The following is a 25934-nucleotide window of genomic DNA, read 5'->3' as shown; positions in this document are numbered from 1 at the left end:
GGTGAATGTGAATGCTGATTTTTCTCTACAAACTCAATTGCAGGCTGTTGTGAAATCAGGATTTTTTAGACTCAGAAAATTATGTAATCTGAGGTTTATTTTGGATAAGGCTGAGTTTAGGATTATTATCCATTTTTTGTATTTTCAGTATTAGACTACTGCAATGCCTTATACACTGGGCTCCCAAAATGTCACTTAAAATCTCTACAACTAGTCTTTAATGCAGCTTCCTGAGTACTCACCGGGACACCCCTTAGGGAACATGTTAGTCTGGTATTGGAAACTCTACATTGGCTCCCAGTTTGTCAGAACATTAAATTTAAATTGTTGACACTTATTTTAAAGTTTTGTTTACCAGTATACTTGAGGGAGTTATTAGTCAGGTATACCCCCAGGAGGGCATTACGATCTGAAAGTACATGCTTATTAGCTGTTCCTAGTGTTAAAACAGCTAGACAACAAGAGACCAGGAACGGGTTTTTTTCTTGGATTGCTCCCACCTTTTGGAACAGCCTTCCAGTGGAAATCTGGCAGCTGCAGGACTATAGAATGTTTTGAAAACAGGTTAAGGCATATTTGTTCCAGAAAGCTTTTAATTGAATGTTTTGTTAGATTATGTTTGTTTTATATTGTGTATGTTAGATTGTGAGCCACCCAGAACAGATGTCTGGCAATTGGGTGAGGTACAAGTTACTATGAATAAACAAATCAATGAACAAACAAACAAATAAATACCTCACCTGTGTCATTCATCTCTACATAATCCTTAATTTCTTGCTCAGTATTTTTGTTGATAGTTTCATTTCTGAGTAACACATCATTAAGTCTCCAAAATTTCTGCTGAGTATATTAGAAGAAAGATCTCAACTACATCCAAACCAGAGCATGATCTGTCTATACCATGTTTTCAATATCTACTGTTACAACCTGCCCCATTAAAACTGTTTACACTAAAACTATATCTATCCAAAATGTGGCATGTGCCACCGAATAAGAACTACAGTAGGATTAGAAACTCTCCAAACATCCACCAGATTTAGTATTTTTATCATTTCCACTAACTTTTCTCGGTGGTGGCATTGAGAGCCACCAATTTTCTGAGAGTTATCTAATTCTGGGAGTAAGGTTCGGTTAAAATCCCTACCTAATATTCGAGGACCCTTAGCAAAATTCACTGGTTCCCCACTAACCTATCATAAAACTTTCCTTCATTTTAGTTTAATACATAGATGTTTGTAATCAAAAGTATCACCCCTTCTTGGCATTTATAAAAATAAACCTACCTATTTTTTATTTTATTTTATTTTTTAGAGTCCACCACCACATTAATCAGATTCTTGTGTATCCCCATATCCCCACATTTGTTCTTTAGGCAGTGTGAGGCTAAAAAGATCTGATTATAATCTCTATGCCTCAGCAACCGTTCATCCTGTTTCCTCAAATGTAGCTTCTATATGAAAGCAGCATCTGCTTTTAATCTGATAGTTCTTTAAATAAGAATTGTCGCTTAATAGGAACATTAAGGATAGAATTTTCTTATTAGGTAAGAAGAATTATTTATTTCTATTAGAACTATTCCCAAGTCATAGCCCAGTCGCTCCCTTCCCCCTGCCATACTTCCCTTTCTCTCCCACCTGACCCCTCCCAAGCAATGGTGTCCTCCACACCTGTAATCCATATTCCCCCCATTGCCCCTCTTGTTCTAAAGTCCCTCTCCCCCTCCTTATGAATTCCCATCCCATCCACTTCCAGCCTGCCCCAACTGGCAGTGTACCTAGGGAGGAATGACACTACTGCCAGACGAACTGCCTTCTTAAACCCATCTCATAAAACAAAATCCAGAAATCTTCCTGGGCAACTAAAACCAAACAGTACCAACAAGAATAGTCATTCTTAATGGAAGTCTTCCAAATATCTTCACTTCTAAAGTCATAAATTGGATTCCCCTCCATTCCAAACTCTCAAAGCATGTTATGGCTTTCCACCACTTATTCAGGTATTTGCAGACTTTTTCCACAACAGAACCCACTGCCATCTGGAGAAATCCCTCTTAGCAGACACAGTTGTCATTGTCTTCTCCAAAATCATATTGCTGGAATATCCACTCCAATCCCCTCTTTCTGCAGTGCCTTCCATGTTTATTTATTTCTTCCTTAGTTTTGATCTTATAATTTGTTCCACTCATATTAAACAGAAGGCCGAAGGGAAACAGCTGTTTGTACGTTACATTCTCATTTCTCAGCTTTGCAATAACATCCCACAACTATCTGGTCCTGGTGATCTGCTGCTATTAATCTTGTCAATTTGCTCTAATACATCTAGTTTGGTTGTGATTTGTTTCAGTCCCTCAGGATCATCACCTACAAAGAATAGCACTAGTGTAAGTATATCCTTAATATTTCCTCCAATAAAGACTGAAGTAAATAATTGTTCTGATCCTGCTCGCGGAGCTCATCCTGCGAGCAGGCCCTTCACCTTACCTCCAGCGCTGCCGCCCCGGACCACTGCTGCCTTGCGGCCAACGCCACTCTGTAGCAGGAGGGGCCGCCGATGTCTCCCTTTGCGGCTTGTGAGCCGCCACCACCGCCGCCGCTGACTCCGTCTTCGCGGCCCTAGCACCGCCGCTGCTGGGACCTTCAAGTGGCGACTATCCCAGTGATTGCTGCTGCTACTGCCTCCATCTTGTGGCCGAGCACCGCCGCTGGGACCTCCCTCACGGCATGGAGCCGCCGTCTTCATTCTCTTTGCAGCCCTGCTGTGGCTGCCAACTTCCTCCTTCTTCCTGGCTTTCCCCAGGTGCGGGCGCATGCTTCTTCAATGGATTTAAAGGCCAGAAGCGGGAAAAGCTCAGGGCCCCTCCGGAAGCCAGTCTCACTTCACTTTCTGCTTCAGCGCTATAAAAGGGCTCACTTCCAGTTCCTCAGGGCCTTCATATCTGGGTCCCATGGTCGTCCATGTTCTTCTTCGCTGGATCAAGGTCCTCCATGGTCTTCACTTGTCTAGATAGCTCCTTGTTACATGTTCTTGGTGTTCCTGGTCTCCTCGTCCTGATGTGCCTGGTCTTGTCCTTTGTCGGAGCTCCTTCATCACCTGTTCCATGTCCTGATGTTCCAGATGTCCTGATGTTCCGTGTCTAGAGGTTCCGTGTTCCTGATGTCTTGGTTCTGATGCCTTCATCTTTGCCTCTGCAACCAGTTCCCAGTTTCCTTGCATCCACCTTTCCTGGCGTGCCACCGTCGTGGTCTGTGACCAGCCCATAGGGTGCCTCGTGATACAAGGCCTTCTTCTCGTTTGCAGCGCAAATCTCCGGAAGACTCCTATTTTTAATGCCTTGCTTCTGAGAATCCTGAGTCTTGAATCCCGAGTCTTGAATCCTGTCCCGGTCTTCAGAGTTCCTTGTGCCTGCTTCCGTCCATGTCCAAGACTCTGCCAGAACCTGCTCCACTTCAGCATGGTCCACAACCAGCCACAAGCGGCTGTGTAGGGCATGTCCCAGTGCAGGCCTCTACTGAATCTTCAACATGTTCCAGTCTCGTTCCACTTCTTCTCTTGGAGTCTGCTTCGCGGTCAGCGTGGTCCACGACCAGCCATGGGCATCTATGTAGGACGCACTGTGATGCAATTCTCACCCAGTACTTTCGCCTGAGTCCTGAATTCTTGCCTGAGACCTCCAAGTAACCTGAATCCTTGTCTGAGTCTTCTGAGTAACCTGAGTCTTCGTCCGAGCCTTCTGAGTAACCTGAATCCTTATCTGAGTCTGAGTCTTCCAAGTTCCTGAGTTCCTGTCTTGTCTTGTTCCTGCCCTCAGCCTCTGTCTGGCCTCACGCACTTGTCGTTCCCAAGCGATGGGTCCGGCAGGGGTACCGAGTGGCCGGAGGGCTACTCTTGCGACCAGCATTGCATTGCTGGGTTACACTGGTGCGTGTAGGTCCAGCTGAGGGCTGACCCCGCCTTGTTCCTGCTCCGAAATTCCTTGCCTTAGTTCCAGTCCTGCTTTGTTCCTGCTCCACCCTTGCTTGCATGCTCTCATCTCCCACGGTGCGCCTTGGGGCTCCTCCCTGAGTCGTGCCGTGGTCTAGGGGCTCATGCTCTCCTATGAGCTAGCAACCGTGCCTCCATGCTCTCAACACCAGCCTTAGGCCACGCTCGCAACATTAATTTAATTTTTCTGCTATATACTTGCCCTCTCTGAGCTCCTCTTTTACTCTCGTCGTCTAGGGCAATGTTTCCCAACCAGTGTGCTATGGCACACTGGTGTACCTTCAGACCTGATCAGGTGTACCACAGAAAAGTCACCACTGCCTGATATTCAGATTCAGATCAGTACCTAGGCTCTGATCTCAGCTTCTTGCAGCAATAAGCAACACCAGTGAAGGCTCTTAAACTTGTAGGAACTCCTTTCTGAGAACATGTGTAAAACAGAGCTGCTTACCTGTAACAGATGTTCTCCTAGGACAGCAAGATTTTAGACCTCACACATGGGTGACATCATCAGATGGAGCCCAGCATGGAAAAAACTTACATCAAAGTTTCTAAAAACTTTGACCAACACACTGAGCATGCCCAGCATGCCACTATCCACTCGTCCATGCAGGGTCCCTCTTCAGTCTTATAATATAGAATTTGCAAAAAATAAAACAACAAACCCAAAAGATACCAACTCCACAGGGAGGCGGGTGGGTTTCGTGAGGACTAACATCCTGATGTCCTAAGGTGAATACATAGCTACGGGCTGTTCCCGAACAACAAGCAAGACCAACAGGCATCCAACCACGTCCCAATAGGCAAACAACTGTGAAGCCGTCGGCCATAGAGGGAGACAGCCTGAACCCAAATAAAGGGCCCAAGGCAAGAAGAGTTGGTTTTCACTGCTGAAAAAGTTTATGGAGGACCGACTGACCGAAACTGCAGTCATGTTGGCCATCTCTGTCCAGACAGAAAAGAGAGGAGAAGGTGTGGAGGGAACTCCAAGTCGCAACCCTGCAGATTTCATCCAAGGGCACCGCACACAAGTGGGCCACCAAAGCTGCCATGGTTGGCACAACTGTGACATGTCCCTCAAGCTGCAGTCTGGCCTGCACGTAACAGTAAGATATACAATCCGCTAGCCAGTTTTAAAAGGTCTGCTTGAACACTGCAACACCCAATCTGTTTCTGTCAAAGGATAGAAAGAGCTATGTGGACTGCCTGTGGGCTGCTGTATGGTCCAGGTAAAAGGCCAGGGCCCTTTTTTGGCTTTAATAGCCTTTTTCACCTCACCATTTAACCATGCTGGCAGTTATTTGGTCTTCTTCTTCTTGGAGGAAAATTCCATTGCCTGCTATTAATTGACTTAGAAAATAGCCACTGCTAATACTAGCAACAGTAACATGGATTAGACTTAGTTTTTGGGTACTTGCCAGGTTCTTATGGCCTGGATTGGCCACTGTTGGAAACAGGATGCTGGGCTTGATGGACCCTTGGTCTGACCCAGTATGGCATGTTCTTATGTTCCTTTCACCTTTCTGAATGCATGAAATACATTTTCTCTGAGGTTTCAGAATGATATTTTTAACAGAGCTCCATGCTTCATACAACTATTAACCTTTGTAACTATTCCTTTTAATATTTTTCTAACTTTCTCATTTTACCATAGTTTCCTTTTTTAAAGTTAAATGCTACTGTGGTAGATTTTTAAAAATGTTTTCTCTCCAAATTTGACTGTATTATGATCACTATTGCCAAGTGGCTTCATTACTATTATACCCTGCAATAGGTTCTCAATCCAATGAAAGCCAGTTTAACATTGCACCCCTTCTGGTTGGTTCTAATACTAGCTGCTCTATGAAAGTCATTTATGGCATCCAGAAATTTCACCTCCCTAGCATACCTCAGTGAGACATTTAACCAATCAATACTTGGTTAATTGAAATCTATGATGAATGGCATGGAAGTGAGCCCTTGGTGCTATGCCAACAACAGGCAAATGCACATTAAAGTGGAACAGACTGGAGCTAACCGAACTGCCTCTTCCACAAGTTGAGCCTTTGGGTTCTGGTGACCGGCAGGGCTTAGATGGGTCCCTAGGGCAATGGAGAGAGAACAAAAGTCCAAGGACATGCTGGGGTCAGGACAGGAAGCAGACTGAAGATACCAGGAGCAGGCCAGGAGTCGAGGCAGGTGGCAAACAAGCGTAGTCAGGTCCAGGCAGCAGGAAAACATGGTCAAGTCCAAGGCTAAAGTCAATATCAGGATTACAGACTAAGGAAGGACAAGAACTGACAGACAGACACTGGGCAAGACTAGCAGGATAAGGCTGGATGAGACAGGCTGGGTAAGGTAAAGCTGCACGAGGCAGGCTGGGCGAGGCAAGGCTGGACAAGAGGATACGGGAACACAGGAATGCAGGAGGACCCATTGCTGAGGCAGGAGACCCATTGCTATGGCAGCGTTAGGCAGTCCAGGCCATGCTTAAATAGTGAGGGCCTGCTGATGTCATCATTAGGCACTGCAGGGCTATTCCTGCCACTGACTCTTTAAGATGCACGGCACGCATGCATCTATTGAGAAGAGCAGGATAATGCAGCGTGGAGTCATCAGCATCATTTTGGTCACTGGGGCCTGCTGGATCATGGCGGCATTCCTGACGCATGGTGAGGATGCAGGAGCCACTGGGGTGAGTCGGAGAGAGTTGTTGGTCAAGGGCTTACGACTACAGCCAGCCAAACGTTAACAAAATCTTCCATAATTATTGTCAATTTTACTACCTTTTTCTTATCTTGGTTAACATTTCACAATCCGCTTCATCATCCAGTGGTCTAGCAATCAGTAGTATATGCCCATTGATTTGTTGTTCCCTTTCACACATGGAATTTTTATCTACAGAGATTCTAGAATGCAGAAAGTAACAACTAGCATCTTACTTTACTAAAACATGGTATGTCTCATATACTGCTTTAGGATGAATTTTCATAATTTAGTAATGACTTTATTATACTCTTCTATAGTTTACTATAGAAACTCTTCTACAGTTTACTAATTACTGCTACCATATTCATTCAGTATATTCAGTCAAGTCATGTGATATCTAATCTATATTTGTAAGAAATTAAAAATAACAAAGACAGCATGGAATGAATTTGACACATGTCCATTTGAACCACTTTATGTCCTTGTTCAGTGATTAACAATTTGCTATAGACATCAAAAAGATCTTGCAAAGTTCTACCCTAAAATATTGACTACAAAGTTCTAAATCTGTTATTTAAAAAAAAAAGTGCAATAAGAGCTGAGGGATTTTTTTTCAGAAATTTTCTTCTATCCTTGAAATATGAAAAAGGGAAAATATCTTGAAGTACATACCTGATATGCATCTATCACCAGTTCTTTGAGATTTACTGCTGTAGGCTCTAGTTGTTTAGCAATGTTACCCGGTAACAGGGGCAAAAGATCCTACATATATATAAAACAAATATTTGTGGAAATTCACAATCAGTATAATTAAGTTACACAAGTATCCATTATAATTATGACATTTTAACCCACCTCATACCAATGAAATGTGCTCCCTTGGACTGCAAAAACAGCAATGATGTTGTTGTCTATTAATTTTTCTGCAAGCTGTCCAAGTGAAGGATGCTCCTGTTGGATAAAATAGATAAATAAATATGTGGTACTAAAATAAAATAAATGTTTCTAAAATGATCTGAGTAGCCAACAATATAACTCAATTATACATTTACGGTTGAGCCAAATATTGCCTCTTACTAGCAGCATTGCTCCTTACTGATATGGCAGCAATGGCCACTACAAGCCTGTTTTTCATCAGCAGGTGCAGAGGTCTCAACCAGACCCTGCCCTTGTAAGGATGTTAGTGTAAGTAGGAGTATTTAGTAGATGAGCCACTCCCCAATGGGAGGAGTTGTGAGTCTGAATAAAAGGGTCTGCACCCATGACATGCAGGGAATAAGAATTCCAGGAGTGGGAGTTCTCAAGGGTACTCATCCTTTCAAAGTGGGCCTGATCCCTCCAAAGGGAAGTTTTCAATAAATGGAAAGTGTAGCTTTTCCTCCCTAGGAAAGGTATCTAGGGCCCAGAGAAGAGGTTGGCTAGGCCTTGCTGGGAGGAAGGAGTCAAGAAGTGCCATTAAAAAACCTAGAATTCCAGTGTTCATTCAGAAGAAGAGAAACAGAAAGGGTTTTGTCCTTGGGGCGGTTTCACTGTCAAGAAGAAACTGTTCCACTGAGGAAGGGTCCTGAAAGTCTATCTGTCTGACAAAGAGATCAGCAAGAAACCTCAAGTAAGTGTGGAAGGAGAGTTTTTCCCTACCAAGCATATACTGGTGAGGACCCCAGGAGAAGTATAGCTGTCCAAAGAGCTTACTGGAAGAGGAGTGTGATCATTCCAAAGAAGGAGAGAAACGGAGCTATATTTTTGTACTGATTTTTAAATAGTGTTGCAGTCTGGTGCATTATTAACTGGCATGCCAGAGTTTTAAACTTGTTTTTACTTACTCATCAATGCCAGCAAAGACTTTATTTTTTAACAACAACTTGGGAGTCAGTGTGGTGATTTTTGGAGTGACTGGGTTGGTGAGCAGAAGAACCCCAGCATCAGAAAACCCTAAGGGCCTTGAAAGACGTTCTTCCCCCTATGCCGGAACCCCTTGAGGTTATGGGGCCATGCCTGATCCATGATGCTCATAGTATGTCCCTGTGCCCAAAAGCTGACAAGGACGAGGTTAACATGAATAAATTAAATTGCACCAAAACAAATTCTGTAGGATTAATATAAAACCTTGGCAACCACCAGCAATTGACCAGGACATAGGTCACATGTTATTGTACAGACCAGCAAACCGATATAATTTTCAAAGTAATTAACTACTTGTACTAATACACCAATTAAAAATAAAGATGTAACAAACTTCAGTTTTTCTGATTCACATACACATATAGGGGTAGATTTTCAAACCAGCACGAGCACGTCCATGTGCGCGCTCTACCTGGCGCACACATAGATATGTTATAAAATCGGGGGTTGGCGTGCACAAGGGGGTGCACAATTGTGCACCTTGCCCGCACCAAGCCGCGCTGCCTTCCCCTGTTCCCTACCCCCCTTCCCTTCCCCTACCTCCCCTGTCCTTTCCCCCTACCTTTTTCTTTTCTTTTATTCCAAAACTTACTTCAGCCCTGAAGTTGTGCGTGCCAGCCAACTGCCGGTGTGCAATCCCCAGTACAGCGGCAAATGGCCACTGTGCCTGGAGCCTCTGGCCCCACCCCCACTCCGGTCCACCCCGTTTTGCAAGCCCCGGGACTTACACGCATCCCGGGGCTTTACGTGCATCGCCGGGTCTTTTGAAAATAGGCCCGGCATGCATATGACCGGTTACGTGCGTAACCTTTTGAAAATCCGGCCCATATGTTTAACATATATTTTTTTTTTAACTCTTATTAGCCATTTAGGCAGTAGTTTTTTGTTGCAGGTGTGATGGAATTGGCCCCACCAGCAGGGAGGGGGTCCTGCAGGTCCTCACCGTTGGCAGGCAGAGCTGACTGAAGCAGAGACCCAACTGAAGCTTCATCAACACCAGCCAACGTTCTCCTTAGGTTGAGCCCTTGGATGCTGGGGTCAGCAGGACTTAGGCGCAGGCCTCTGTGGAGGTGAAGATCTTCAAGTTGAGATCTACAGGCTAGCACACAGATGAGGAGCAAGGTCAGAATCCAGCAGCGGTCAGGGCAGGTGGTCTGTGATCAAGGTCAGGTTCAGGCTGAGGTCGGAGACAGGCTGAGTTCCCTCAGTGATAGTGTCCAGGTAGAGGTCAGTGGCAGGAGGAGTTCGGTCAGAGACAGGGTCCGATTTGAAGTCAAAGCCAGAAGTCAACCCGAAGGAGACGAGGAACAGAGAGCAGGATGATGGAGATCAAAGAGAGGGACGACCAGGACCAGGAATTCAGGGCAGAAGACTGACCACAGAAGAAGACACAAACTGAAGATGAAGACCAGGAACAAAGATTGAAGCAGAGGAACAAGAACTGGAACACCAGAACGAAGAGCTGGGAACAGGAATGCAGGCACGCTGAGGCAAGCAAACTTTGGAGAAGCTGATTTATTGCCGAGGTGAGGAAGTCTGTGTTTGGAGGCCTTTTATCGGCCATAGCTGGCTGATGTCTTGCCGAGGTGAGGAAGTCTGTGTTTGGAGGCCTTTTATCGGCCATAGCTGGCTGATGTCATCAACAGAAACGGCGGGAGGCTCCCAATGTTATCCCTTTAAATTCAGGCCTGAGACACACGCGTGCACCTAAGGAGGCCTGCGTCACGTGGGTGTCATCAGCAGCATCGGCCGCAAAAAGGGCAGCGACCACGCTAGTCGGGAGCCCAGCAGCCCAGGACTAGCAGGCATCAGCCACATGGGGCTGGCATCAGGTGAGGGTGGAGGAGATCCAGGCAGGAGATGAGTGTGGCGGTTCACAGGGTTAGCCTGCGGACCGCCAAATATAGCAGTACCCCCAACTTAAGCCCCCCTCTTGAGGCCTTGAGTTTGCAGAGGTACCGAACATGAAGAACCCTTAAGATCCTTACGGGTTTCTTGGCTCGTGAGGTAGTTCCCACAACCAAACAATTGGTTTTGTCCCCTAGTTCATGCAATTTTGGAGACAGCAAAGGAACCTCATGCATAAAGATGACCTCTTCTGGGCAGACCAGCAGTGAGAGAGTGTCCTCTCTACCATGAAGGGTACATAGGGTTCGGATCTCTTCATCCTTCTTAGCAATATTGAACTTGAATCTTTTCTTGACAAGACAGTGTTCCTTCTCTAAGGTCTTATACTCGGATCTCTTGTTCCAATTGTTCTTTTAATTGCCCAAAGACTATTCTAAGCATGTTTTTCTGGAGATGCTGCAAGAAGGTTTACATTCATCAGGTCTCTCTGCCAGGGATTGGAAGGAAGACACAACCCACGAGCGGGGGGGGGGGGGGGGGGTGGGCCTTCAAACCCCAAGCAAGATCCCATGCATCTTGGTCCCCAATGGGTGAGTTCCGCAGTGGACCAGTCAAACTGTGACTAGTGTCTCCACAACCATGGTATACCTAGGATGACAGGACTCATGGCTCTAGGCAGAACATTGAAACTGATGACTTCCGTGTGCACGGGTCCTATTCTTAACGTGAGGGTTACTGTGTTACAAGTCACCAGCCCAGGAAGGGGGTCACCATGGACGAAAGAAAGTGCCACCTGTGGTGTAAAGGAAATCTTCAGAATTAGGAACCGATCCACAAGTTCCTGTCACATAAAATTCTCCTTGACAACAGAAGCACATTGAGGACTGACTCAAGGAGGCAGACGAGGAACTAGGGAGATGGCGTAGCCAGACTAAGAGTCATATGTTCAGCTGCCTCACAGGGTACTGCACTAACGTGGCATGGGGCTACACAATATAGACAAAGGCCAGGCAATCTGCGCCTGGTCTTCTCAAGGGTCCAACCCAATTGCATGGGATCCTCTGGTGGCAGGCTATCGAGGTGGAGAAATCAGGCAGGCCCAAATCTTGACACAATGGTGCATAGGTTCTATCTCTCTTTGTGGTGTTCTCTCGGGACCTCTCCTAGAAGCTTCTATCAATCTTCCTCATGAGGTCAATGAGTGCTTCTAAGGAAGTCGGCAACTCCCGAGCCGCAAGCTCATCCTTGATTTTTGGTGATAGGCCCTCCAAGAAGAATGCTATCTCACTGTTTCCCTGCCAATTCAATTATGTGATCATGGTCTGGAACTCAATCAAGTAGTTGGTTAAGGTCTGAGTACCCTGGCACAGGTGCAGGAGGTTGGAGCCCATCATGGGCAAATGGCGGGCTCATCAAAGACTTCTTTGAAGGCAGTCATTAATCGTTGGAGATCCTGGAAGATTGGGTTGGTGCACTCCCACATGGGAGATGCCCAGTCTAACACCTTCCCATGAAAGAGTGAGATTATAAAGGTAGTTTTCACCAAATCCTTAGGAAAAACTGCCGCCTGAAGGGGAAGTGCATGTAGCACTGATTAAGGAATCCCCGACACTGTTTTGGATCCCTGGCATACCAGGACAGTGCAGTTAGTTGGATAACAGGTCAGTGGGGGACTGGAGCGGCACTAGTACTGCCACTGGGGAGACGGAGCAATGGGCTGAGTCAAGGTATTCAACTGTGCCATGAGACATCCATAGCAGTGGCCATGAGTTCCAAGGATGCTTTTTGTGCCTGTACTTTGTAGGCTAGGCCAGGAATCGCCTGTAATGCGGACAGATCCACCGGGTTCATGACCTCAGCATGAACCCTTGGGCCGAGGTGGAGGGGGTCTTGCAAGTACCCACTGTCGGCAGGCATTGCTGGCTGAAGCAGAAGCCCAATTGGGGCTTCACCAATAGCCCATTTTACCCTTAGGTTGAGCCCCTGGGTGCCTGGGCCAGCTGGACTTAGGCGCAGGCCTCTATGGAGGTGAAGATCTGTCGAGCCGAGAAGTTCAGGCCACAACACAGATGAGGAGCGAGGTCACAGTCCAGCAGCAGTCATGGCAGGTGGCAGGCAATCAAGGACAGGTTCAGGCTGAGGTTGGAGGCAGGCAGAGTTCATTCAGTGACAGTGCCTGGGCGGAGGACAGTGGCAGGAGAAATTCAGTCAGAGTCACGGTCCGATCCGAATTCAAAGCCAGAAGTCAATCTGAAGGAGACGAGGAACAGAGAGGAGGATGGAGGACGATGAGACTGACAATGAGGACCAGGAACTCAGGAAGACAGGAGCGGAAGACCGACCACAAAAAAAACCATGAACCGAAGGCAAAGACCAGAACAAGGACTGGAGCAGAGGAACAAGGACTGGAACACCGGAATGAAGAGCTGGGAACAGGAACACAGGCATGCTGAGGCAAACACACTTTGGAGAAGCCAACTTATTGCCGAGGCGAAGAAGTCTGAGTTTGGAAACTTTCTATAGACCTTAACTGGCTGATGTCATCAACAGGAACCATGGGAGGCTCCTGACATGATCCTTTTAAATTCAGGCCTAAGACACACATGCGTGCCTAAGGAGGCCTACGTCGTGCAGGTGTCATCAACAGTGTCGGGCGCAAAGAGGGCAGCGACCATGCTAGTCGGGAGCCTGGTGGCCCGGGACTGGCAGCCTTCTGCTGCACGGGGAAGCCAGCATCATGTAAGGGCAGCTGAGATCCAGGCAGGAGGTGAGATCCTGGAAGATTGGGTTGGTGATTCCCAGCCTTGAATTGGTTTTCATTTGTTTCTAACAGGAAGAATTCCACAGGTCATTCTGGGTAACTCTGTCTCCTCTGTCCTACAGTGTACCACAAACATCAGTCCTACTAGCTCTTTCAATATCTACCTCAGGCCTTTAATTGACGTGATCAGGAAATCCAAGCTCCAAAGCTTTATCTATGCTGATGTCATTCAGATCTTTATGTCTCTTGGATATGACAGAGACATAACTGTGCACATGATAAATCATTGTCTTGCATAGACTTGGAAATGTGCCACCTCCAATAAACTCAAGCTAAATTCCATCAAAACAGTGATATTAAATTTAGATACCTCCTCTGTGCCCCTGAAGAATTAAAATTCCTATTCCGACTAGATTACTGCAACATGCTGTATATAGGTCTCTCACGAAAACTCTTAAAATGTGTGCACTTGTGCAAATTACTGCAGCACAGATTTTATCTGACTGCAGCTACAGAGACCTCTTTACCCTAATCCTCCAGAACTTACCCTGGCTACCAGTTCCCTATCACACTCAATTCAAAGCCCTCTGCATTGCTTTCAAGGAATAAAAGAGTGATTTTGCAAAGCCATTTAAGCACATAAACTCAATTTCACATTTACTTTTATATGCATTGAGAAGAGACATTCTAAGAACAGGGTCAAAACCCCACCCCCGGAGTTGACTGAGGAGTTGGCTGGGATTTGGGGGCTCTCTGCTGCCTGGGATGGCCGCAGAATCCCTGATGGTGTTGACGGGAGTGAGGAGGCAGAGGATAATATTTCCTTTGGTCAAAGAAAGACTTCCTAGGCCCTGGTTTTGATGGCCTACTAGATGAGGAGGATGGATCCGGAGTATTGGTGGAGAGTTGCTGGAGGGTCTCAGAGTGGTCCCGAAGATGGGCCACATCATCCCTCACCCTATCTCCGAAGAGATTCTCTCCAGTACATGGCATGTCAGTGAGTCATTCCTGTACCTCTGGTTGGAGATCCAAGGCCCGTAGCCATGCCATTCTGCGGGCACTGTTTCCCGCTGCAGTCTCTTGATGCTGTTTCTAAAAAATATCGTAGGTAGCACAGACCTCGTGTTTTCCACACTCCAGACCTTGTGCACCAGTGACATGAGAGTGTCTTGCTGCTATTGAGGCAGCTGCTCAGACACTTCCTGCACCTGCTTCCAGATGTCCCGTGAGTACTGGCTCATGTAGAACTGATAGGCAGTGATGCGGGCAATACGCATGGCACCTTGGAAAACTTTCCTCCCAAGAGGAGCACTTGGCCCCCTTGAGAGCGACCAAGTGACCACCATCAACAGGTGAGGCAGATGATGCTTATCGAATCAGTCAGCCTTCTGAACTAGGTAGACTCCGTCTGCTTTCTTGTTAATGGGAGGCACTGTGAGAGGGTGTTCCCATATCCTCAGCGGCAACTCCCTTAAGGACCTTGTGTACTGGGACCACCACAATCTCTTTAGGTGGCTTCACAAACTGAATGATCTCTAGCATTTTGTGCCTCGCATCCTCCTCTGTCAAAAGTTGAAATGGGATGCCTCTGCCATCACTCTCAGAAACCCTGTGAAGGTTAAGTCCTCAGGTGGGGACTTCCTTCATTCCTCTGGAGAAGGGTCTGACGGAAAACCATCAGAGTCCTCGGAGGAGCACTCCATTGGATCATCCCCCAGGGGGGTCATAGGGACCCTCATCCTCGGCCTTTGTCTCAAAGTGCAGGCATCGGTAGAACTGGACAGGGGGCAATAGGACTCAGTGTTTCTGTTGGCCTCGGTGGAGCTTTCTCCTCTAAGGAACCAGCAATGACCACCATATCGGTAGGGGGAGGCCTCAGTGCCCCGTGGGCACCTATGCTGTCCCAGGAACCGCGCCATCTGAGTCAATGCCCGTCCTCATACCTCATTGGTGCATTAACGACCCAGCTGGCGCGGTTCCTGGGACAGCATAGGTGCCCAGCGGGGCCATGATGGGGCGAAACGAAAGGGCGATGACGGCGGACGTTAATGGCACCAAGGCACTGGCACCAAAGGGGGAATCAACCACTTCATACCATCCTGCTTATCCTCAGAGAATGGTTAAAACCAGGGGTTAAGATTTAAAAATAGACTTTAAAAAGTGGGTTTTTAGGCTGGATTTAAATAAGATCAGAGTGGGAGCATGACGCACCGAATCAGGAAGTCTATGCCAGTAGGTCAATTTTCAAACACAATACATGCGTAAATGTAACATACTATATATGCACGTAAAGTGCACTCACGAGAATAAATCCTATGGACAAGTCAATGGCATACATCAGGGATGGCAAACTCCAGTCCTCAAGGACTACAAATCAGGCCAGATTTTCAGGATATCCACAATGAGTATACATGAGAAAGATTTGCATCCAATGGAGGCAGTGCATGCAGATCTTTCTCATGCATATTCATTGTGGATATTCTGAAAACCTGGCCTGTTTGCAGCCCTTGAGGACTGGAGTTCGCCATCCCTGGTATACATTGTAGCAATTTTCAAAAGCCCACTTACATAGGTAAAGTGCATTTACACATGTAAAACTCAATTTTAAGTGTCTAAATGCTTTTGAAAATCAGGCCCCAGGCGTACAGAGCAGCAAGGTGGAAAGCATGGTGTGTGGAGCTGGTTATGGAGTTGAAGAGCACAAATAAGACTGACCTGCCTGATGAGTGCAGTTCTTGAGGAGGAGGGTAGGGAGAGAGAGATAAAGGAGAAGAGTTAATGAAGAGCTGCAGAATGAATGTGCTTGTAGATAAGTAAGAAAAGCTTGGACTGTGTGTGACAGTGGCGTAGCTACGGGTGGGCCTGGGTGGGCAGTGGCCCATCCACTTTCCATTCAGGCCCACCCAAATTTTTTTGCCAGATTTTTTTGCCACTGCAGCGTGCAGGCAGCATCGGGATGCAGCGGCGGCAGCATGCAAAGCTAAAAGAAAAAAAAAAGTCAGGCAATCGGCGGCGAGTTTACTTTTTTGAGCAGCCGTGACTCACGTGACCGCTCACTGCACCACCCGCCCAAGAGGAGTTTGTGCATGCGCACCGTGCCGGACGCACGTTTACGATGCAGACTGGTCACGGGTCAGGTGACCAAGGCATGTGTGGTGCGGGCGCGCGGCACGCTGGCTCCCTTCATTGTGCGGTGCACACTACACAGCCACAGTTACCTCACACTTCCAAGAGAAAGGCTGGTAATCTTTATTAAATTGGTTGGACAGGGGGAAAAGAGTGAGGGGAGGGTTGGGGTCACCCGGGGGAGGAGGGGGAAAAGAGGCAGGAGAAGTGCTGGGGTCTCTGGGGAGGGGAATGAGTGTGAAGGGGCAAGCTCTTTCTTCCCTGCTGCTGTTGCCGCCGGGCTATCAGCACGTTGAAGCCCAGTGGGAACGGCAGCAGTGCTAAAAGAAGCTGGGGCACCCATGGCTGGCCTTTTCTTCTTCCCGCGCCTGCAACTTCCCCCCCCGGACCCGGAACCGGAAGTGATACGCCGTGCGCGGGAAGAAGAAAGAGCCATGCCGCGTGATAAAGTAGCAGCGGCCACTGCAGCATCGGCCCCCGAGCAATTAAGCAGCCGGGGATCGAGAAAGGAGACAGCATCATGAGCCTCCCGCGGCCGATGGAATTCTTCCTTCTTGGCCTGCGGGGGCTGGAGCCGGAGGAGGCTGCTGCAGCTGCAGCTACCATTTGTGCTGGGGGGGGAGAGGAAGTGAGTGAGAGAAAGAGAGAGAAGCAGCCAGCCTGCCTGTGTGTGATTGAGAGACTGTGTGAAAGTGAGAGAATGTATTTGATCGAGAGCATGTGTGTGTGATTGAGAGAAACTGGTCAGAGAGCTGATGTATGTGTATATGTGAGATACAATGAAAGTGACTGCTCAAGGAGATGACTGATGTGTATGTGAGAGTGTGAGACAGTCAGGGATGTGATGTGACTGATGTGTGTGTGTGTGAGAGAGAAAAAGCATGGAAGTGAGAAATCTGGGTATGTGAGAAAGCATGGGAGTAAGAAGCCTGGTGTTGTGGGGGTGTATGTGAAAGAAAGCATGGGAGTGAGAAGCCTGATTATGTGAGAGAGAGCATGGGAGTGGGAAGCCTGTGTGTGTGTGTGCATGCATGAGAGAGAGACTGGTTGGTAAGGTGACGGTGTGACTGGTGTGTATGTGAATGTGAGAGAGAGAGAATGTGATTCAGGGAATGAGAAGCCTGTGCACATGGAGAGCGAGCATGGAAATGAGAGAGAGACTGGTGTGTGTGTGTGTGTAACAGAGAGAAAGTGATTATGGGAATGAGAAGCCTGTGCATGTGGAGAGAACAAGCATGCAGTGAGAGACTGGTGAGTGTGTGTGAGAAAGTGTTTATGAGAGTGAGAAGCCCATATATGTAAGTGGAACATGGGAGTGGGAAGCCTGTGTGTGTGTATGGCATGAGAGAAACTGTTCAGGAAGGTGACTGGTGTGTGTGTGTGTCAAAGACTGGGAGATGATTGGTGTGTGAGAGACAGAAACTGGTCATGGGGGGCATGACTGGTATGGTGTGTGTGTGAGAGACATGGGCCCTAAGGAAGAAGACTATGAGTATAGAGCTTAGCCACTACTGCTGCTTCTGGTGTGTGCTACAGCCTGCATGGAAGAGGAGTAGGAGAGCTACTGGAGGGGGTAAGTAAAGATGGCTTTTTAAGTTTATTTTTCTTGATTGACTGCCATTTTAATTATTTAATATTATATGATGTGTCTGCTTTTTAAAAAATATTTTATTGGTATTTGGAGAATTTTTAATAGTTTTTTATGAGTTTTTAATTGTTGGATGTTATTCTGTTCATAGTTGTTGTGAAACATTTATTCTGCTTATTAGTATAGTTTTACAATTATTTCTGTGTGGGGATCTATAGCTGCTTGCTAGTTCTGTTTTCCTAATAAGAGGTGTATTGGTTTTTAGGGCCTGATTTAATATTTGTAGTGTTGCCTTTTCATCGACAGGGTTGCTCCTGTTTGAGTGTATTCCATAATACAGGTGTAACTGTATAACAGCTGTAGCAGATTATTTAGAAATCTATTGTCAGGTGTGTGTGTGTGTGTGAGAGAGAGAAAGTATTTATCAATATGAATATGAATTCCATGGCTCAGACTTTTAATGCCCATCCATATTAACCTTGGGCCCAGCCAAAAATTCATTTCTGGCTACGCCACTGGTGTGTGAGAATTGAGAGGGAGCCAATGTAATAAATTGAGAAAGGGATTATATAGGTGTAGTGACATTTGCAACAGATAAGTTGTGCACTGAATTTAGACTGTAGTGAGAGAGGGGGTTCAGTTGGAGATGTGTGAGGAGTAGGTTGCAGTAGTCTATGTGGGAGGTGAAGAAAGTATGGCTAAGAGTTTTGGTAGTGTGTTCAGAAAGGAAGGAATGGATTAAGCGCAGTTGCTTACCTGTAACAGGTGTTCTCCTAGGACAGCAGGATGTTAGTCCTCACAGATGGTTGACATCATCAGATGAAGCCCAGCACGGAAAACGTTCGGCCTATTAGCTGAAGGCCCGCTTGCGCATATCAGAAGGCGATGCAATCAGCCAGCCAGGACTTCCTTGTGTGAAAACTGGTCCCGGAACCCTCAGAGGGCATAACGGATCGCCCAAAGCTCTAAAATGTTTATTTGACAGAGAGCTTCGTGAGCAGTCCAGAGACCTTGTGTATGGAGGCCGTCCACATGGGCTCCCTAGCCCTGAGAAGAGACGTTGGTGGTGAGGACTACTTGAGGCACGGCAGACTGGAAGGGAATTCCCCACTCCAAGTTGGAGAGGTTCTCCCACCAGGACAGAGAGGTCCTCAGAGTTTACGTGATGGAGAGACAGGTCTTGAGGTCCTGTGAGGCCTGCTGCCATTGTGACCACAAGATCCATTGCGCCCTTTGCATGCACAAGCGGGCGAGCGGGGTAGCATGGACTGAAGCCACCATGTGGCCTAACAAGCGGAGCAGAAGGCGGGCACTTACATGCCATCTGCTGCACATGAAGGTTGCCAATGGAGCAAGGGCAAGAGCCCGATCGTGGGGCAGAAACACTTTCGCCTGTGCCATGTCCAGCCTGGCTCCTATAAAATCCAGTTAGGGAGAAGGGCAGAGGTGAGATTTTAGGTAGCTGATAACAAATTCCAAGTACTACAAGGTCTGCATGGTCAGGGCCAAAGTGTTCAGTGCCCCTGTGCGTGAATCATCAACCAGTCGTCCGTGTATGGGAAGACGTGCACCTTACAGCACCTGAGATGCACAGCCATCACCACTAGGCATTTGGTGAAACCGCGAGGGGCTGAGGCCAACCCAAAAGGCAACACATTATACTGGTAGTGAGCCTTCCCCACCATGAAGCAAAGGTATTTTCTGTGGCCAGGGAAGATAGCTATGTGAGCGAAACCTTCCTTGAGATCGAGGAAGCAGAACCAGTCTCCACTTTTGAGGAGGTGGATCAGAGTGTACAGAGAAACCATCTTGAACTTTTATTTTAAGAGAAATTTGTTTAATGCCATGAGGTCGAGCATGAGGTGTAAGTCTCTGTTTCTCTTCGGTATGGGAAATACCTTAAATAGAACCCTCGGCCCTGCTGAGGGTGAGGAACGGCTCTACTATTTCTGCCATGAGAAGGGTAGACAGTTCTGTCTGAAGTATGACCTGCTGGGCGGATGAACCCCATGATGGACATGGGGGAGAGTTATCTGGAAGCCTTCTGAAAATGAGATGGTATCCCTGGCAGACTATGGTAAGGACCCATTGGTCTGAAGTGGTGGGCGAAGCCAATAAGCTTGCCTCCTACTGAGGGATCCAGTGCCAGAGGTACGTTTTGCTGACTTATGCTCCCTTGCTGTCAGTCAAAAACCCATAGCTGGGGCTTGCTGAGGCACCAGCTGGGGCCTAGGTGCCCACTGTTGACGGGAGCAGCCCTCAGATCTAGTACGTGGCATGCGAGCCCGAGAGGTGGGGGGATAATATTTCTGCTGCCTGTAAAATGGCTTCCTGGAGCTTGGTGTGGAAGACTTCCTGGCAGAGGAGGGTGCATCTGAAGCGCTAGCGGAAAGCTGTTGGAAAGTTTCGTGGTAGTCCTTCAACTGAGCTACCACATCTCTGACCTTGTCCCCAAAAAGGTTGTCACCTGTGCATGGGAGTTCAGCCAGCTTCACCTGCACCCCTGGGTGGAGGTCAGAAGCCCGGAGTCATGCCATTCTACAGACAGCAATGCCCATGGCAGCTTCTCGGGCCACTGTCTCAAACATATCATAGATGGATCTCACCTCATGTTTTCCAGCTTCCAGACCCTGCAGGATAATGGCAGAGAGTGACTCCTGTTGCTGTTACGGCAGCCCCTCTGCGAGGTCCCATACCTGCTTCCACAGGTTTTATTTATTTATTGTTTATTTATTTATTGGGTCTTATATACCGTCACTCGGGTTCCATCACAACGGTTCACAGCAATAAATACATTATAAACAATAAAACAATCAAATAAAATACATATAGAACTTAAAAAATTACAACCAATAGCAACATTTCATAAAATAATCCTAAAATACATCAAAGATTCCTGTTCATGCCTCCTTTCTCCTGAGATAAGCCACTGTATAAACTCTAAAATACCTAAAAGCTAAAACAATAAAATCAGAGCGCTAAAACATAAAACAGTAAAAAGTAGAGCATAAAACAGACTTCAAGGCTGATTGAATATGCCTCCTTAAAAAGCCATGTTTTTAATCCTTTTTTAAACTGTTTAAAATTCACCTCCAATCTGATTTCTACCGGGAGCATGTTCCATAAATTCGGACCTGCCAATGCAAGGGCTCTATCTCTCACTTGATTTAAACAAACTGATTGGTTGTATTCGGTCATATACAACTGGCAGGCAGCAATACGGGTGATGAAAATAGCACCCTGAAAGACCTTCCTACCCAGAGCATATAGCTCCCTATGTTCTCTCCCTGGAGGGGTGAAGGCATAGGTGCACGAGCGCTTGGCCTTCTTTAGGGCAGACTCCACAACCACCAACTGGTGAGGGAGGTGACACTTCTCAAACACTAAGGCCTGCTGTACCAAATAGGTAGAGTCCGCCTTCTTATTTACTGGAGATATGGAGATCGGGTGTTCCCACATCCGAAGGAGAAGATCCTTACAGATGTCATGGATAGGAACTGCCACAATTTCCTTAGGAGCATCGACAAATTGGATTACTTCCAAGATCTTGTGTTGCGCATCCTCTTCCGTGAGAAGCTGGAAGGGAATAGCTTCAGCCATGGCCTTGAAAAACCCTGCAAAAGAGAGGTCCTCTCAGGGGGAACTGACGCCTTTCCTCCGGTGGGGAAGGCTCGGAGAGGAGGTCGTCCGAGAATTCAGACGAAGACTCCAAGGAATTATCCCCCCACGGGTCATAAGGGCCTTCTTTTTCTCTAAGGCCCTCGGGCTTGCTCGAGCAAGGCCTGTGGAGAACCCTAGCCCTGGGCTCCGAAGGTTTCCAAGGCACTGAGGGCACCATGGGAATTGACAGTCCCTCTGGTAATGGTGGAACTGGGGGCCACGGGAGGCCAGAGGCCTGGGCAAAGGCTCAGGGAACCGAGGCCTTGGAAACATGGCACCGGCTGCATCGTCCTCCTCGGAGGACCCAATAATGGGAATCGCTCCCTAGGGGAACATCGGTGGCTGCTGGGGAACCGAAGGACCCTCGGGCACCGGTTGTGTTGGAAAAGTGCCAAGGAGGACGTGCAGATACTCGAGCAGGGGCACCAAACTAGAGGGCGGAGGTTCCGGCACTGGCATGGGGACCACACTCTGCACCCTGCGGTCCAACTCCTCCTGAAAGACGGGTGAGGCCAGGACTAAGTGAGGGGGGAACGAGGCGTCACCAATGCTTCCTTGGTTCTCTGAGGAGGCACGGTACCCAGCACTGATATCGGTGGGGAATGCCTTGGACTCCCAGGTATATCGGAGAATGGGGCCTCTGAACCATGGGGTCCCTTCAGTGGCAGTATGGCAGCCGCCGGTACCACTTCAGAACTGGAGCCATGTGCAGATGGCGACCGGTGTTGATGCTTGCGAGATCTCCTGGTCTTTCCCTGGTGCCGAGGAAGCAGAGGATCCTGATGTCCTGGAAACCGATGAGATCATGGAAGACTGATTCCCTCAGTCCTTCGAAGATGTAGTTGGAGGAGAAGTGAGAGGGAGCATATCAAGTGGCTCCCCTCAACCCCCAGGTGTTGAGGACTCCGACATGGGTGTGGATGGAGCGGACTTTTTGGAACTGAAAAGCTTCTCCATTTTGTCAAGACGCCCCAGACGGCCCTTGGGGAGTCTTCTGTCACACAGCTGACATCCTCGGAAGTCGTGCAAAGCCCCCAGGCAGAGGATGCAAATCTCATACGGATCTGTGATGGGCATGTTCTGCGGGCACTGGGGGCACCGACGAAAGCCAGATGACACCATGAAAAATAACCGGCGCGCGGTCAATGACCAGAGGCCATCAAGAAGTGGGATGCTGGGAATCGACCGCAAAAAAGAAGGAAAAATATTTTCTACCTACTGTGCAGAGGAGAGACACCGACCCGTCAATGGAATGGAAAAAACCTGATTTCAGATACAAAAATGAAAAAGAAGCATAGCTCTAAAAACCGCGCGGCAACTGCACTGCAGAAAAAGAGACTGGAGGGGGACCTCACTTGGACGCGCGGATAGCGGCATGCTGGGCATGCTGGGCATGCTCAGTGTGCCAGTCAAAATTTCTAGAAACTTTGACAAAAGTTTTTTTGTGCCGGGCTCCATCTGATGATGTCACCCATCTGTGAGGACTACCATTCTGCTTGTCCTAGGAGAATGGTGATATTACAGAAATAGAAATGACAAGATTTAGTAGGGTAGTTTTGGATCTGTGTAGGGAAATAGAAAGAGGAGTAAAAAATGACCTCAACATTATGGGCTGAGGGGATAGGGAGGATCATAGTGTTATCCATAGACATAGAGAAACAGGGGAGAAGGGAGGTTGTCTTGGGGAGAAAGATTTCTGTCTTTGCTATATTAAGTTTAATGTGGGGCTCGGACATATAGATGACAGTGTCAGATGAGCAGGCTAAGATTTGATTTGGTTGAGAATGGCTTTGTATCAAAATAATCAACGGAGTGGACCAGAAGAAAACCTCACACTAAACAGTCAAGAATCACAGGGCAGTGTAAGAAAAATTCCAAATCATAGTAGAACTAAACTCAATAATTTTAATGGTAGACTTTAAATATATAATCCACCAAGGTGATTTGAAGTCTAATTACCATTAAAATTATTGAGTTTATTTCTACTGCAACTTTGAATTTTCCTCACACTCCCCTGTGATTCTTGAGAATGGCTTGTACCAATTTTCAAAGGCAAAATACTCATGTATTTTCCCTTTGAAATTTGTCCCAGGTAAAATATTTCCATGGACACTTGTACCTGCTTTTCTGCATGGAAAATAATGTACATACATATGAAATTGCAATCTACGCATACTGTTTTCCTCCTCCAATCTAAACATGACCCCAGGAATGCCTCCTTATAACATGGATAAAAGTGGAGTATCATTGAGGGAAGGCAATTTTCAGATGGATGATTTACGTGGATAAATTACTTTGGAAACTGTCCTCTTAAATCCTAAAAATGTAGTTGGAGTCCTAGAAGGTCCTGATACATTAAGAACCAAAAAAAAATAATACAAAAAGAAGCAACGGTAATTGAATACTGTTAAATTTGTGAAGCTGGGGTTTGCAAATAAACCTGGCATGGCTGGTGTGATACAAACCAATATTAGAAGAAAGGTCCACCAAGCTCATTGTTTAGACTAGAGAATGAAAACACAAGCTGCTCAAATTCTTAAGTGAGACAGTGAATGAAGATGGCTGAGGAACATGTGATGGATGAAAAGCACTCGATACTCTACCTTCAATTGTAGTGTTACCCAAGTACTTCAGCAACTTGTGTAGCTATTTAGCAGACTGAAAAATCCCTGGTGGTCTTTATTTTCTGTTTAACACTGGAGAACCTACACTCTCATCTTTGGGTTCTCTCCTATTGCCTTCATAAAAAATAAAAGGATCATCATCTGTCACTGATACCTTACCATGCTGGTTGATCTGGTATACACATTATCACTCAGATGACAGTTTCCATCATTAGGCACAACAATCCCAGCTAGTTTGCTGTCCAGGGCTAAGTGTGAGGTCTGGTCAGTCATCATTAGAAGTAAGCGCTTAGCTTCTTTACGCCATCCAATCTGCCTCTAAGGTAAAAGTACAGATGAGAAATTAAATTGTTTTTCTTTTTAACATTACATTTTAATAACATGGAACTTTCAATGAAATATGTATATTTACTTTGTTTGGCAGATTAAAGAGAAGGATTGCCATTTATGTGATTTTTGATCAAGGCAATCTTTAGTACTATAAAGCTGAATTTTGTCTCATTGCCAGTTATACTGACTATGGTTCTGATTTACTAACCATTTTTCACATAGGCATAGCATAGAAAAAAAAGTCTTAATATATAGTAGAGTTGCTTACCTGTAACAGGTGTTCTCTGAAGACAGCAGGATGTTAAGTCCTCACACATGGGTGATATAATTGGATGGAGCCCGGCATGGAAGACTTATTGCAAAGTTTCTAGAATTAGGACTGAGCCTCATTGAGCATGCTCAGCATGCATTATACCTCGCGTCCACGCGGGGTCTCTTTCAGTCATATAATATACAATTCGAGGATAAAATAAATAAGGAGAAGAAACCCACGTAGTGGAAACCCACTCCGCAGATTGTAGGGCAGGTTTCATGAGGACTGAGATCCGGCTGTCCTCAGAGAACACCTGTAAAAGGTAAGCAGCTCTGCTTTCTCCAAGGACAAGCAGGATAGTAGTTCTCACACATGGGCTAATCTCTAGCTACAGGCTGCCTCCCAACAAAAATGGAGACCAACAAAATATCATAATAGGTGCCAACGAGCAGAACAACAACTAATTTTGTTAGTAATGGGGGGAAGCCTGAACACAAACAACAGGCCCTAGGTGGGAACAGAGTTGAGTTCTAACCTTAAACAAATTCTGAAAGACAGATTGGCCAAACTTGCTGTCATGACAGCCATCCATATCCAAACAACAATGTGATGTTAATGAGTGGAGAAAATTCTATGTTGCAGCCCCGCAGATCTCCTTGCAATTAGGCCACCAACACTGCCATGGTGGTTCTGACATAGTGAGCTTTGACATGGCCCCCAAGGCGCAATCTTGCCTGAGCATAACAGAAGGAGATGCAGTCTGCTAGCCAATTAGAAAGTGTCTGTTTGGCAAAGGCAATGCCCAACTTATTCCAATCAAAAGAAACAAAAAGTTGGGCAGATTGTCTATGGGCTTCTATCCACTCCAGACAGAAGGCTAAGGCTCTTTTGTGGTCCAAACTGTGCAGGGCTCATTTGCCTTGGTGCAAATGGGGCCTAGAAAAGAATGTTGGCAGGATGATGGACTGGTTAAGATGGAAGTCTGACAGTACCTTAGGCATGATCTTAGGGTATGTACACAAGATAACCCTCTCATGGAAAAACAATGTAAGGTAGATAAGTCACTAAGACCTGGAGCTTGCTGAAGTGACCGCCACCAGAAATATGACCTTCCAGATCAGGTACTTTAGAGGAGCACAGTGCTCAAAGGGATCTTTCATCAGCTGAGCTAAG

At 46.7% G+C, this 25934-nt stretch overlaps 1 protein-coding gene across 1 annotated transcript in view; it reads right to left on the bottom strand.

Annotated features, from left to right (window-relative positions):
- The window catches only part of ITGB8 (integrin subunit beta 8), a 341438-nt gene that overhangs the window by 159990 nt on the left and 155514 nt on the right, over positions 1-25934 (bottom strand). Inside the window, exons 6-8 of the mRNA XM_029589046.1 lie at positions 24338-24496; positions 7525-7620; positions 7342-7431 (exon numbers count right to left, since the gene is read on the bottom strand). Of these exons, the coding sequence (XP_029444906.1) occupies positions 7342-7431; positions 7525-7620; positions 24338-24496 (345 nt within the window). The remainder of the gene's footprint in view (positions 1-7341; positions 7432-7524; positions 7621-24337; positions 24497-25934) is intronic.

This window comes from Rhinatrema bivittatum, chromosome 2 (assembly GCF_901001135.1).
Source record: "Rhinatrema bivittatum chromosome 2, aRhiBiv1.1, whole genome shotgun sequence".
Classification (NCBI taxonomy): Eukaryota; Metazoa; Chordata; class Amphibia; order Gymnophiona; family Rhinatrematidae; genus Rhinatrema; species Rhinatrema bivittatum.
The sequence above is the reverse complement of the archived record's forward strand: the minus strand, read 5'-3'. Positions and strand labels throughout refer to the sequence as shown.